Genomic DNA, 16282 nt, shown 5'->3' on the forward strand with positions numbered 1-16282 from the left:
CAAAGGCAGTGAAATATAGCCCTGGATCCCAAGACAGTGTGGGAATCCCCAAGGGTCCTCCAGAATCATCCTGCCCCAAGGCACCCTCTCCATGAAGGTGTGCTCCACTTCCTGGCTAGCCTTGCTCAATGGTTCCAAACATTCACTGTTACTCCTGGAAAAAAAAATTACTCTAATTTACTGGGATACACAATTTAGTATGTATATAGCATTTCTTCATTCCTCAAACCATCTCCCTAGTCTATTATAAATTATGACAGGCATCCCTGAAAAGAAACAACTATTCGAAAAGAATAAGAGTGTTTAAAAAGAGTAAAGGAAAGAGCACTCGATTAAAGTTCAGACTCTACTGTTGACTTAGTTGTATATCTTCACTCTCTGACACTGACTCCTCCCTTATAAAATGGGAATGACATCCATCTGGTCAATTTCACAACACTGGCATGCAGATCAAGTGAAAAAAAAAAACGAAACATAAAAGTACTGCGTACATGCAAAATACTTTAGAAAATAGTCATGATATCACCATGTTGGCCCTCATTATTCTCAAAGGATAAAAGAGACCTATGAGATTATCTAAACTTAAAAGAGTGTCAGTTAAATAGCATATACTTTTCTTCCATTTCATCAGTTTTATCATCACTACTACCACTTCTCATAATCATTGTGAGGATTAAATGAGTTCATGTTTTAAATGAAAATACTAAATTCAGCTTGAGGTAGTGACACCAGTATTCGCTGAGATGCCAGGCACTGTGCTCAGAACTTTATGTGCAGTCTTAGTCACCCCAGTGAAGAAACTAGGTTGTCCCTGTTTTGCTAATGAAAACACTAAAATTGAAAGAGTTGAAATAATTCACAATAAGGGTCACAGTCAATGTCCAAGCTGGGATTTGAACTCAGGTCTGCATCTCTCAGTGGTATTGCCAGGGCACACCCTTTACTAGCTGGATGACTCACCCTCTCCTGAATACCAGCCTCACAGGCTCAGGATGCCAATGTGACCTACACAGAGGTTTTCAAATAGGCTCCTCAACAATGTATCTGTGAAAGCTAAGGATCTATGAAATGTCACATAAACAACTAGTTAAGTATTCTTCAAAAATAATTCATACTTTTAATACCTACTTTCTAGAGTAGCAATTATTTTTAAATCTTCATCCAGCAATTAAGATATGGCACACTCTATTACTACCACATATATTAAAATATCCAAATACACATCTTTTGGGAATCATATATAATATCCAAATATGCATCTTTGGGGGAAATGTATCTTAATGATGCTAAACGAGTTGATTTTTTTCTTGAAATGCATTTGGCAGTTAAAATTGGAAAGAATAAAAAGCTGCATGAGATAGAGGAAATAGCACAGAATCAGAGTGATCTCGGCTCACAAATCCCAGCTCCCTCACTTACGAACTTTATCACTTGACAAAGTTAATCATTTCTTTGAGGTTTTGCTTCTTCATCTATAAGATGAGAACACTGGCACATACCTCACTGAGTTGTCATAAAGTACAGAAGGCGTGAAGCTCCTAGCATAGTGCTCAGTAGCTATTTCTCTTCTTCTGTGCCAGGAAGAGAACAACATGATAGTGCTTATGAATGAAGCCATGAGGAAGTAGTTTCATAGTTTCGCTGAAATTATAGATACCTGTCATATCTCTAAAACTGTCTGGAATACTTGTGACCAGCCACACCCGCAGATAGAAACGAAAGCTTACAAGAGCATTTCCCAAAAGAAATCACCGAAAGATGTCATTGTTGTGACAGCCCAACACGTTAGCACAAGGTGGCTACGTGACGCAAATGCACAAAAGGAAATGTGCATTGGGAAGTAAAAACGAAAGACAAGTCTCTTTCTTAATCTCAGCTGCCCCAGGAGATTGAGACCTTCAGAGAGGCAATGGTTAGAAGTACCAACTATGGAGTCAGAGGGGCCTAGGTCCAAAGTGGGGTCTTTCCACTCACTAGTTAACTGACTGGGAAAGTTGCATAACTAATCGTCAATTTCCTCTGGTGAATAATAATGATAAACTTATGAAAGTATCTGCTTCATGAGGTGGTACAGACTGAAATGAAATTCATATATAAATCTCTTAGTACATAAATGTTCAGTAAAGCAATTATAGCTTGATGATGATGATACATGATATGGGAAGATTTGCTGCCTGAATGATATTAAGAACTTAGGGTCCTAGGAATTTGAGCGAATGGAAAAGAAAAAGGTAAAAGAGCTCCTTTCTGGGCTAGCATGGGGCAGTTTCCTACTGGTTTCCTCCTGTGACCATTTGGACCTTCCAATCTCCTGGCCCAGCCAGTGATCTTAGACAGTCAAAGCCACTCCCAGGGGGTGTGAGGAGTGGAAAGCCCAGCTCAGATCCAACACCCTCCCCGCCCTTAGGTGATCCTGAGGCTTTGGGTCAAGGTTTGGAAAACCCCTAAATCCCACTGATAAAAGCAGTGCCAACCAAATAATTTATGTCCGGAAACCCCTTAGGAGCTCTGCCCACAGAAAGTCCCCCAATAAGGTTCTTGAGGCCACATCCAGTGTTGGTATCAGTTATTAGATATGCTTCATTAAGTCCACACTTTAGCTCTTCCTTTCTGTACCAGTATTTCAAGCTATATTACTATATTTATTATTTTTACTTTTCTATCCTTGCTTATACTAAAATTCTCAGCTCCTAGCTTTTCAAATACACTCCATATTATTCAATTTTAAAATAAAAGATCAGGGTGAAAGAAAATTTAAGTTATCAAAGAAAACAAAGAAATCCCAGATGAGTAACGATCAGATCTGAAGATCTAAAAAGAAAAATATATTAGTACCAGATTATTTGTTCTCAAAACCTCTAGAGGGTCAATAGTCATTAGCTAAACTGTTAATTAAATCAACACCATCAAGGTAATAAAATTTGCCAACAGAGTAAAGTATTTTTTAATCTAATTAAAGGAACTAGCTGCTTAAAATTCTCAGTCGGTTAATGGTTAAAGGACCTTAGACCTGTAAAATAGGCAATGATAACATTTAAAATAGACATTACTTTCAGTTTTATACAAATCAAAATTCTATATTATAATCTTGCAGTTATGACTTTTGTACATTAAATGTGATAACTTTATGAGACTGAGGACACTTATGATTAGGTCCAACATTTACTACTCAGGATTTCATAGACTCATGCTAATTCCTATCTTCTGAACACATGTAATTTGTTATTTTAGGTCAGTAAAACTGACCCTACAAAAATATGGAAGGGGGAGGAGAGAGGAAAGAAGTAGACGAGGAGAAAAAAGGAAAAAAATAAAGAAAAATATTAAAAAGCATTTTTTCAATTAAAAATGTAAATTAATTTAAAAAAATAAAACACAAACTTGAGAATATAGGGGAAAAAAATGGAAAATACCATAAACAGAAACTGATTGTTACATCTCATTAATCTTACATTACGTCCATCTCTGCTATGCTAACAACCTTACACACAGTAATAAGAAAATATCTTCGAAAGCATCCAAAGGATTCCCTGCTAAAGAATTCTTTTACTTACCATCCTTTAATCTTTTTGGAAAGATGCCGTTTCTTGAATAAGAGAACTTTTATGGGAACCCAAATCAGCAGACTCACTGAAGCCACATAGGCAATCGAACAGGAAACAATCAGCCAATAATAAGTTTCCTCAGCCGTCTTTTTTTCATAGGCAGTGGCAAACTGCTCCACAATCACAATAGTGGGGATGGAGAAAGCAGCAAACTCAAGAAGCTCAAACACCACAAGCTTGATTATTCTTCCAGAAGTCATCCTGAGGCTGTGAGGGCTGCTGAGGGCCAGACACTCCCTCTCTGACTAGGAGCAGCATATGGACACAGATCCTGAACTAGGATCAAGTTCCTTGTACTCGAATCACTAACCAGTGACTTTTTATTCTTTTATTGACCCTCGTATGGTTCAATGATCTTCTAACTTAACAACCGAGGTCTCTTAAAGAAACAGCAGTTGTGAAAATGATCACCTAATGCATTTGCACATCATTGTCAAATGGACTTCAGAGCATGCTTTGAAGCATTGTTTAAAAAGAGGCCTTTTGATGTAGCTTTTATTGCTTATTTGAGCACACACACACAAAAAAAAATTTATGTAATATTTAACACTGGTTAAGTGGAACCATTGGAAGAGAATAATTTTACAGTTAAAGGGGAATCCAATCCCCTATTTTTATATCTCAGCACATTCAGATGAAACGAAATATCCAAAACTTGAGTCTTCATCTTGGAAAATGACCCTTTATTTTTCTTCCAAGTGCTTGAAAAGGGAATTTGGATTTACCTTGCCAACTTTCTAACCAGACTTCTTTAAGGTACTTCACGTATTTATTTGTTCTTAAAAACTAATTGCTATGTAAGAAAGATTAATGTTATTTTAATTTTGTTGGTCAGGAAACTAACATGGCCTATTAGAAACCTGTTATCAGGATTTAGCACTAAATTAAGAGCTACCTACATCTTGTCCAAAAGCATATCAAATATTAAAAGATAACAACTGTCTCCATGAACATCTTTCCTTAGCACCTGTGAGCTCTTTGCTAAAGGCTGGGGTGTCAAAATGAGTGATGAAAGGTTCCAGCTCTGAAAATGCTCACAGTCCACTGGAGAAAACAAACTTATGAATAACAAAAAGTAATAGAGGTCAGAATTACAACATTAATGCTATGGTAACACGGAAGAGAACTTTCTTTTTGGGCTGAGGGAAGGGGAAGGAAAATAAGGACAAGGACGGACAGGGGGTGTTGGAGTGTGACATTTCAGGCAGTAAAAAGAAGCAAGGAAGCTGGAATGAGTAAGTCTGATGAGGCATGAAGGGCATAGGGAAAGGCAACGATAGGAGTCATTTGGGGTCAGAATGTGAATGTCCCACAAAAGAATTAGGGTGTATGTGTGTAAGTGAAAAAGCAACTTTTTCTGAGCAAAGGAGTCACTTGATCATCCGGAAAGGACAGCAAGTACAGGTGTGAAGGATGGACAGGAGGAGCAGCTTTAACTTGGAGGCCGTAAACCAGCTGGGAGCAGCAGAGGTGTCTGGGCCAGAGACAAGGACCTTGAGGCGTCTGGGCAAGAGATAAGGGCCTTGACTAAGACAACGGAAGTGATAACGGAAGCACCGCATGCAAAGACACTGGAGTCCCTTCTACATGCTTGCTCTTACATGGCTTCCTCTGTGCCTGCTGGCAGATCAGTGCAAGTCAACATTTCTCTAGGTCCCCTCAGTCCCAAGGCCCTTTGCAGAAGGGGACCTGCGCCGCCTGGCACTCCACTCCAGATGCACCTAGGATTCTTTAGGTGGTAGCTCTGAGGAGTAACACCCTCTGTCCTCCCCCCGCAGAATAATGAGTCAGACAGTTCCTCAGGCTATCTAGTATTTTATTTGAACTTGAAGTTAGCAGAAGTTTAGCAGAAGTCCTCTCAAATGAAAGACACTTGGAAAAATGGTTGCAAGAATACGAAATATCACATAATTGACATGAATTCTCCATGTCATCCCTAATACAAATTTCTTTTTCAAAGATACTAGAGGTGAGTCTCCGTATCATGCACAACAAAAGAGTGATTTTAGAATGGGGGATGTTGAGAAGGGCAAGATTTTTGTTCAGAAGTGTGTTCAGTGCCATACTGTAGAAGAAGAGAGACAAGCACAAGACTGGGCCAAATTTCCATGAAAGACACGTCAGGCCCCAGATTTCCTGCAGAAATGGCAATAAGAACAAAGACATCACTTGCGAAGAGGAGACATTGCTGGCCCCAGAGTATTTGGAGAATCCCAAGAAATACATCTCTGAAACAAAAAGGATCTTCACCAGCATTAAGAAGACAGGAGAAAGGGGCAGACTTGATGGCTTATCTCCAAAAAGCTATTAAGGAGTAATAGTTGGCCACTGTCTTATTTATCACAAAACAGAAATGTCTCATGACATTTTTTTTATGTGTACCATATTTAAATTGATCTCATACACCAGAATTCAGATCATGAATGGCTGATAGAACATCTCCTTTGAACAGTCCTGATTTTAAAATGATGGGCTTATGGTTAAATGAATATATATAATCAGCTTTTTGTACTTTGATGGTAATTTTAGTTCACCAAGTGCCATCATTGTTTTCCTCTTCCAAAGATAGGACTGGACGTGATTAGTAATGTTTAACTTTTCACGGAAGTGGTGAATGCCATCTCAAAACCCGTAGATCAGTTTTATATTTATATTCAGATTTCTATAACTGGTCATAGTAACATGTTTAAATTCTGAGGAAATCCCCTCACTGTCTCATAGAACAGCAAGGCTTGCTTATGTTTCAAGTTGTGTTCATTTGCCTGTTAAAAGTCAAGGGCTGAAGGTAAGGTGGTAATGTCCACTTTATCTTTTTGGTCCGAACTATGCCAATTTAATTAAAATTCCCTTTATCTATACTGTTGTCTTTTATGTAATGAATGGCATTTTAGTGTGATTTATGTATAATATCAAATAGAGAATATTTAACACTTCTCAAAAAAAGATACAAATTATATACTAGATACAATACTTTTATTTATTAGTATTTGCACTTGTAAAACTTTCACAAGCTAAAGAATTAGAAAATAATTTTAGACTAAAAAAATCAAACAAAGCAATTCCAGCTTAATAAAATTTTGTGCTCTTTTTTCTTTCCTCCACTAATTTGTTTTTCCTCACTTCTCAGCAGAAGCAAAATAAACAAATTCCTCTTCCACTTATCCCTTTAATGGGATATGAAAGAACAGCGTAAAAGAGGCAAGCAGAAGACAGGGACGAGCCTTGGTTAACTGCTTCCTGGCTGGGCATTTTGGGTTGAATTTGCCTTCAAATTTGAATTTGATCTTACAGGAGAACATGAAAAAGTATAGCCTTTATCCTTCTGCCCTCAGTTAAGCCCTGTGTGAATCCTTTTCTTACTCTCCTCCCCGACCCCAGCAAAAGTGAGCAGTTCCTCTGTTGCATCAAAACACCTTTTGAATTCTTCTGTATTCATTCAGACTTCTACTGCAGCACTTCCCACCCTATGGTGCTGGTGCATTGGGTCCCCTACAAAACCGGAAGCTCCTCGAAGGCAGAGAACATCTGCTTCCATCTTTGTATCATGTCTCAGCACAGTGCCTGCCACATGATACACATCTGTAGGAGGAGTGAATAAACAGATGAAAGGTAAGAGAAGTGGTGGGCAGCAGGGGAAATGTGCTAGGCTTTGATAATGGCCAACTCATCTTTTATTCAAAGGAATGTTGTCCCTCATGCTGGCCTTTCAGGAGAACTCACATACTACCTGTCCCAATACGATCTGTCCACCCAGCCTGCAAGCTTCAACATCCTTGCACGGTCCGTCCCACTTACAGACATCACGTCTCCCTCCTCCACAGCCAGAAAAAACGAAGGCCCTGGGATTGCAGTTTCTTCATCTCATCATGCATATCAGGAAAAGACTACAGCTCCTTTGCAAGCACTCACAAAGGCTTCAGAGGTCCTAGTGTTACAATATCTTTCCCAACCTTTTCTAATCCATGTGCCCTCAAAAAGGCATATTGCATAATAAATCAAATCACTAATAAAAGAGGCTGGGGAAGCCTGTCTGGTAGTTGTTGGGTCCCAGGCATAGCCTTCAATTATTTCAGAGTCCTCAGCCCTTCTAGAGTGTCATTTGTCTACATTTTCCCATAAAAGATTGGGAGGCAGGGAAGGATCCTTCTCAAGGGATAGAGGAATTAGCCAGTTTGACAAAGAAAGGAATGTCATTAAGCTACTGGGAAGAAACAACACCAGACCCTGGACTTGGAGAAAAAGACAAAGGGAAATGAGAATTTAAAATGACCTACCCTTCGGCTAAAACCAGTTTATGTCATCCTGATTCCTTCCCTTCTAAGTCCCCTGTCACATTTGCCACACAATTCTACTGCCATTTATTGGAAAGACATGGAGGAGGACATGTTCAAACCACCCAAATTCTTTACTTGGATTCATCCAAGACTGCTTCGAAGAACTGTGTCCCTTAGTCTGTCTTTAATGCCGGGTTTAACAACTTCCTAGCAGGAAACAGATTTGGTTTTCTGAAGCTGGGTCTGTAGTGGAAAGACTGGGTCTTGTGGTTAGAATCACTTCCATGCAGCAGTGTTGATGCAATGTTTTTTATTTTAGTAAGCAGAAGATATCATGCTGTCCAGGGTAACACCTGTTCTCCACACTTCCAACTGTCATTTCCTTCCTGGAGGCAGGAAGTTGAAATTGAAAGTCTCTTATATTGTTAGTAAGATCATTTGTAATCTCAAGGTTTGTTCATTGTTTTCGGTGCAGTCTGTGAAACAAAATGTACAAACTGCCAGGAAAGTTCTGACATATCTGGTTTGTTTCCTGTGATCATATGGGGTTGATGCATGAAAAGGCAGGAGCCGGTGACAGTGAAACTGCTCTGCAGATCAAGCTGGATCTACGGAGGGCCTCGAAAAGAGGTGAAAGCATGCCCCCGGGCCTAATTTCCTGAATATTTATAATATTTAATATGTATGTATGTCCAAAATATATTACCAATTCTCATAAGCAGGTTTCACCAAATAAATCATTTAAAATGAATTCATAAGATTATGCCACCATCTGATATGTGCCCCTTTTACCAATGTTATGTTCATAATCCGGACTACACTAAATTTGTATTATGGGTAAAAATATAATTTTGCCTTTCTGTTCTTGAAATTAACAAAATGTAGAGAATGTCCTACTTTTTTAAAATAATGATGCTCCCTTGTAATATGTTCTCCTATTATCATTGTCCAGATCTCAAAATGAAAGAAAGGAAAAAAAAAAAAAAAAAAAGAAAAACAAAGGCTTCCCACCCTACCACATAGCCATCACACAAATTGTGTACAGTGATTTATGAATGAGAGTTAAGAATTAGAAATGGATTATTAAAGGAAGCATTTAAGATCTCGCTTCCCGGCAATGTCATCGATTTGGCTCAAAAAAAAAAAAAATCTTATAAAAAATAGAATATTAAAGAAAAGAGGAAGTCGCTTCATTCTTTGCAATGATTCTCAGATTTTACTTTTAAGAAATTACAACGATTTGAATTGGCCTTTAAATATTCCAAAGTAACAAACCTAACCAAAGAAATAAAATCAATTTAAATGTAGATGCACTCTTAATTAATTAGCACATATTCATCTCAAAGTTCACAAAATATGATTTAACCTAAATTGCCCAAATCTTCACTGTTAACATAGTATGTTTGCAGCTCTTCGATTTTCCCTAAGATAAAATAACTTGAAAACAATGTTATTAGTCATGCCCATATCCTAACAAAGCATAAAAATGACAACTATCCAGTTATTTTGGATAAAATTAAATTTCCAAGTCGTTTACCTAAATGCAGTACTTCCTAACTCCACTGGGTGGTGCAGGTTTTGCTTTAATTACGGTTTTTAAGTGGGTATTTTAAAAGATGTATTATGTTTGGCCCATTCAGTTCCACAAACATTTCAGGAGTAGGTGAACTTATCTCTTCTTTGCTAAAAGACCCCCGGTGGCTTCCCATTTCCTTTAGAGTAAAAGCCCAAGGCTTTACCAGAATTTCCAAACCCTACACAATTCCCCACCCCCACCTCTCTCTCCAAATAAATGTCCTAATACTCTCACTCTCATTGTCATCCTCAATATTCTTCAGAAACACCTTCCAACACACATGCTTCAGCCTAGCCTTTGCCCTTGCCATTCTGTCCTCCAGGTCCCCCAGCATCTGACTACCTGACTTTCTTTAGGTCTTTATGTAATGATACTTGCTCAGTGAGACTGCTTATCCAAACCTTCAACACACCCCTCTCCTCAATTTCCTATCCTCTCTGCTTTATTTTCCCACTTATTACTTAATAATATAATGTTTATTTGACTTATTATATTTATTGTCTGCTCCCCCAACTAGAATATAAGTTTCTTTAGGGCAGGAATTTTTTTACCAAATTTGATTTCTGTTATATATTCATACCTAGACTACTGCTTGGCATATAGTAAGATAGCAATAAATATTTGCTGGCTGAAAGAATGAGTTCACAAATGAACTGACTGGACTCTCTACGCTAGCTATTATGCTAATGCTGGGGTAAAAAAAAAAAAGATGTCCAAGATATGCTCTCTGTCCTTACGAGCTTACAGTCTAGTTGAAGTGACACATATTTCAATTAGCAATTTCAATAGAAACACAATGAGAGATGGATGCACAAGTCATTATGGGAGCAAAAAAGGAGAGGCATATGGCCAACCTACAGGTTCAGGTAAAGTTTCTGGAAGAAAAAAAAGGCTCATTCTCTGTGCTCAGGAATCTAGTCTAGATAAAAAATATAATACTCAAGTACAAGAATCAAAAGAGATATTAAAAATATCTTAAGACAACTAAAAACAAAAACACAATATACCAAAGTTTATGGGATACAGCAAAAAAAAAAAAAACAGTAAGAGGTGAATTTATAGTGATAGTGATAAACAACTACATTAAAAAAAAAAGATCTCAAATATAACTTAACTTTATACCTCGAGTAACTAGAAAAAAAAAAGCCCAAAGTTAGTAGAAGACATAATAAAGATAAGAGAAGAAACATATGAAATAAAGAATAGAAGAATATTAAAAACTGATAAAAATAAGTTATTTTTTTTAAAAAAGACAAAGTTGACAAACCCTTAGCCGGATTTACTATAAAAAAAAGAAGACTCAAATAAATTTAGAAATGAGAAAGGAAATATTCTGACTGATGCTACAGAAATAAAGGAAGATCATAAGGGATTATTATGAACAATTATACATCAAAAAATTGGACAACTTAGAAGAAACAGGTAAATTCCCAGAAACATAAAACCTACCAAGATTGAATCAAAAATAGACTGAACAGATCGATAACAGATAATGAGATTGAATCAATAATCAAAAACCTCTCAACAAAGAAAAGCCCAGGATCAGATAGTCTCACAGCTGAATTCTATCAAACATATAAAGATTAATACCAATTCTTCTTAAACTCTTTCAAAAGACAGAAGAGGGAACACTTTCAAATTCATTTTTTGAAGCCAGCATCGCCCTACCAACACCAGACAAAAACATAAGAAAAGAAAACTACAGGCCAATATCTCTGATGACCTTGGATGTAAAAATCCTCAACAAAACATTAGCAAACTTAATTCAACAGCACACTGAAAGGATCATATACCATGAACAAGTGAGATTTATCTCTGGGATGTAAGCATGGTTCAACATACACAAATCATTCAATGTGGCACCTCATAATAAAGAATGGAAAACAAAAATCACATGATTATTTCAACACAGAAAAAAAAGCATTTGATGAAATTCAGCACCTTTTCATGATATTCCCCTAAAACGCCAAAAAAGCATAGAAGGAACTTAGCTCAGCTCAATAAAAACCATAACTAACATCATACTTAATTGTGAAAAAATGAAACCTTTTCTCTTAAAATCTGGAACCGGACAACACGTGTTAGAATGGCTATTTTATATATATATATATACACACACACACACACACACACACACACACACACACACATCTATTTATTTATTTGTGTGTGTATGTGTATATATACATACATATATGTATGTATGTATATATATGTGTATATATGTTGGTTAGGGTGGATATGGAGAAAGTAGAACATCTGTACACTGTTTCTGGGAATGTAAAATGGTACAGCTGCTAAGAAAAACTGTATTGAGGTTCCTCAAAATATTAAAAATAGAACTATCATATGATCTAGCTATCCCACTTCTGGTTATACACCCAAATAGATTGAAATCAGGATCTTAAAGAGATACTTCCACGTTCACTGCAACACTATTCACAACAGCCAAGATGTGAAAATAACCCATGTCCATTAATAGAAATTGTGGCATATACATACAATAGAATATTAATCTTTAAAAAAAAAAAAAAGGAAATCCTACCCCTTGCAACAACATGGATGGACCTAGAAGACATGCTAAGTGAAATAAATCAGTCACAGAAGGACAAATACTGCATATTCTTCTTACAGGAGTGGGTATAAAGTTACAGTTATACAAGATGAGCAAGTTCCAGAGAGCTGCTATAGTATGTATGGCCCAGCAGTTTGCCAACAGTTAACAATAAAGTATTGTACACTTAACATGTTAAGAGGCTAGATCTCATGTTAGGTGTTCTTACATCAAGAATACTTTGGAAATGACTGATACGTTTATCATTTTGATTGTGGTGATGTTAACATGAGTGTATACACATGTCCAAACTTACAAAATTATATACATTGTGTGCAATTCCTACATACCAATTATTATTTCAATAAAACTAAGGAAAACCTTTTGTTCCAAACAGTGAAATGACTACACTCTATGTATATCCCAGTTGCAAGCAATATTAGTCCCTATCTCTTCTTATAGTACTTAGTATTAAAATCTACCTTGTGCTATACTTTTAAATGTACATGTTTTATTTTCTCACACAGTATGACATCCTTGAAAGCAGTGACAGTATCTTCCTGTGCTGCAGGGACCCTAACATCATGTCCAGTTTTAATGATTCACTAGGAAGACTCACAGGGCTATGACTTATTACACCAAAACGACTCAACACAAAATCAGCAAAGGAAGAAGGCACGTGGGGTCAAGTCCAGAAGAAACCAGCGTGGAAACACAGGATGAATTGAACAATTCCCCTAGCAATAAACTGTGACACCATGTGGAAGATATTGCCAACCAGGGAAGCTCATTCGACTTAATGCCGGGGGCTTTTCCTGGGGGCTGATCGTGTAGGTACGCTGCCTGGCATGTAGGCAAATTCCAGACTCCCAGAAGGAAAGCAGGTGTTCGGCATAAACCACATCGTTTGTACATATAGTTTGGGCGCAGTGAGCTACTCTTAGTAGTTCTGGGAATGGTGGGAACCCTTCCAAAATCCAAGCTCCCAAATGCCAGCCAAGGGCCAACCTTATGAACAGGACTCTCAAAGGACCGCAGTCAGGCCTACCGTGCTCACTCCTTCCTATCCACTTAGTCACCAGTAAATCCCATCTGCTGAATCTCGTTTTCAACTTTTTGCTATTTCTAAAATGAGACAATGGGAGTTAAAAGAAATGAAAACTTCATGCATATAAAGAATTATGTTTACATCTTAAACTGCATGTTTTTAAAAACTGTATCTTGCCAGTTAGTGAGTTGTTTTCCCTTTATTACTGAAGCTTGGACAAACCAATAGCTAGTCATTATCATAATACAGAAGTAGACAAAAATCACCCCCACAGAGGTAATGGCTCAAATAATTTCTATTTTTAACATCTATTTAGGATTTGCCCCAACGTATTTAAATGAAACTATATGACCTTCCTCTGTAATTATAATAATTTGAACTTAGTGTCAGACTGCTGATAAATTGATTCAGACTACTAACAAAGTTGTTCATCTCAATAATTAAAAACCTCTGAGTGACTTTACTATAACTCCTGGTAGAATCCAGGCCTCCTGATGCTGAAGGATGTTTTGGTAAAAAGAAAAATAAAGAAAAAAAAAATCTGGAGAAATCTGATGGGTTCCTGTGCTTCACCACTGTGCTACCAGAATGACTGTTACTAAAGTATGACATGGCCACAGAATGATGCTCTAAACAAGAGGCTTGTCTTTGCGAACACAAGAAATCGATTAAATACCTTGACAGATCAACAGTCTACTGTAATTTTATTTTTTTTCCTGAAAGATGCCAATGACTGCAAACCAAAAAATCCTGCCTAGAGCATTTCCTTAATAGACTGTATTCCTTGTTTTTAAGAACTCACATAGGCTTTAAGGAAACCATACAGGTTCTTTGATTTTACCTTTTCCACGTGTCCAGGAATACACCTGCAAAATCTGTTCATTTTCATAGCTCCTATGATGGGAATAATGGGGCAAAGGCTCAGTCAACAGGGTGGACCAAGATTATGGGAAGCCTTGAAATCCAGCCTGGGGCGTTTTAAACTGACAGGAGTTCATCAAATGGGATTCTAAGGGACCTCTGAAATTACATGTGAAACTCCAGGTAAAAGCATTTTTCTGGGGAGAGGGCCCATAGCTTTCTTCAGCTTTACTAAGATGACTGTCACCCCAGAATTTTTTTGAAGCTTTGGGCCAACTGTGTAAGAAAACAGGTCAAAAGGAAATTGCATAGTATCCGTGTTCCCAAGCTATTGTGACTGCTTGGATCACTTGGGGCACCTGTTAAAAATCACAGATTTCCAGTCCTGCTCCAGGCAAATGGCCTGGAAATCTGTATATAACCAAGCATCCCTGATGTAGTTTGGGGAATAGAGGACTACCATCATGAGAATCCATGCCAGTTAGACACTTTTAAACTTCCATTTTTATGAGCCTATTCCAATTGGTGAAGCCTGTAGTACTCTCAGTTTCCTGAGGGATGACAGGAAAATGGCACCTCAGGGAATCACCAAATCACGGCTCATCTTTCTCATGAGATGATGCTCTCAGGAGGGAAAGCTGTGAAGTTCCTTGCATGTAGTTCTCCCAGAAAGAGAATTGTTTGTAAAATCTTCATACACGTGATTTATTGCTTATATCTCTAAAAGTAAATTAGAACAAGAAGGCAATAGTTACCTTCCCAGTACAGCATGTCAGGAAATTGTCAATAAAATGTTCTATAACATGCCCATCCTTCAGATGCTATGGAGATATATCAGTTGCTGCTCCTTTGATTGTTGGGCAAATTTAGACTATTTCACTTATTAAGTAAATCAAAATTTTAAAGAGCGATGCTTTATGGCTGTCATGAAAAAAAAATGAATCAGAAATTGACTGTTCTTTTCCCAAATAACCTGTCTAAATCCTATATGATCAAACGTCTGTTTTAGATTTTTCAGGATTTAATCTCAGCAGCACCACCTACTGATAATTTAAATTCAGTACTTTACATAAATTCTTAGCATTAATATTAAATAATTAACTGGAAAACATCTAGAACACATTGGTTTTTCATAAAATATGTATAATAGGATAGAGGAAAAGTTTAATATTTTTCAAATGGTGAATCAAATTGCATTAAATGACAATACATGCTTCAATCCTGCTATAAAATAAATGTTTGTGTCCCCTCAAAATTTATGTTGAATCCCTAATGTGATGGTATTAAGTGCCAGGGCCTTTAAGAGGTGATTAGATTATGAGAGCAGAGTCCTCAGAAATGGGATCGGTGTCCCTATAAAAGAGACCCTAAAGAGTTGCCTAACCTTTTCCTTCTGCTATATGAGGTTATACCGAGAAGATGGCCTTCTACAAACCAGAAAGTGGGTTCTCACCAGACACTGGATCTGCCAGCACCTTGATCTTGGACTTCCCAGCCTCCAGAGCTTTGAAAAATAACTTTGCTGTCTATAAGGCAACCAGTCTATGGTGTTCTGTTATGGCAGCCTGAACGAACCAAGACAGGTCCACATATGGCTCTAGCACACTGGCTATTTTCCATTTGTCCCCCTACCCTTAGAGACATTCCCCATTACTTAGTTCATCCAATAATAGGACTGGCAGGAGGTCAGAGGGAGGCAGCAGACAGGGATATTTATCCTTCTGTCCCTTTTGCCTGCCTGCTACCAGTCACAGCTCTGTTGGTCTGTCCCTCCTCCATAAAGTCCAGCTCCCACTGGACCCCACACACTTGCTGTCACTCCAGTTGCCCCTTTGGGCCTAGCAGTCGTGAGCGCAGAGGATGCTTCAACATCCTATGTCTGTCTCCTTAGTCCTCAGTAAGTAGTTCTTTCATGAAACCCTGTTCAGTTGAACCTCTTGAGTGTAACTCTGCTTCCTGCCACGGCCCTGACAGACACAGAGCTCTCTGGAGAATCATCGTGCATACACTAAAATTGAATTGATCACTCAACACTTAGTAAGTGAATACAGTGAAAAAAAAATATTGTTCTAGGGGACAATACAGATATAAGATAAAAAAAGATTCCATTTATTATCTTCAAGAAGCTCTACTAGCATAAAGAAGATTTGGGTTAACTAAAAATTTTTAAGGAAAATGATTTGGTATAACTATTTTAATTTCTATACATACTTTTATTAATCTCAGGTGTCAAAGAGGTAAAAGCCTTCTTGCCAATGTCTCCATTTCCCTGAAGGAGTCTCCTCTAGTTCACCACCACTAGATTAAAACTCTAAGGTTTCTTTAAACAATCATAAATAAGCTAGTTAAAAACCTAGAACCAAT

General features: G+C 37.6%; 1 protein-coding gene and 1 pseudogene across 3 annotated transcripts in view; one reads left to right on the forward strand and one right to left on the reverse strand.

Annotated features, from left to right (window-relative positions):
- Positions 1-16282, reverse strand: part of TMEM236 (transmembrane protein 236) — a 51266-nt gene that overhangs the window by 28839 nt on the left and 6145 nt on the right. The window contains exon 2 of one of the 3 annotated variants that reach the window (XM_036228160.1): positions 3555-7184. The exons of 1 other annotated variant lie outside the window; for it this stretch is intronic. In XM_036228160.1, the coding sequence (XP_036084053.1) occupies positions 3555-3805 (251 nt within the window). In that variant the 5' untranslated portion in view covers positions 3806-7184. Of the gene's footprint in view, positions 1-3554; positions 10607-16282 lie in introns of those variants that run through there. One more of the 3 variants, XM_016150628.2, reaches the window with a different exon arrangement.
- Positions 5610-5923, forward strand: LOC118608700 (annotated as a pseudogene).

The sequence above is a fragment of the Rousettus aegyptiacus genome, unplaced genomic scaffold (genome assembly GCF_014176215.1).
Source record: "Rousettus aegyptiacus isolate mRouAeg1 unplaced genomic scaffold, mRouAeg1.p scaffold_m13_p_10, whole genome shotgun sequence".
NCBI lineage: Eukaryota > Metazoa > Chordata > Mammalia > Chiroptera > Pteropodidae > Rousettus > Rousettus aegyptiacus.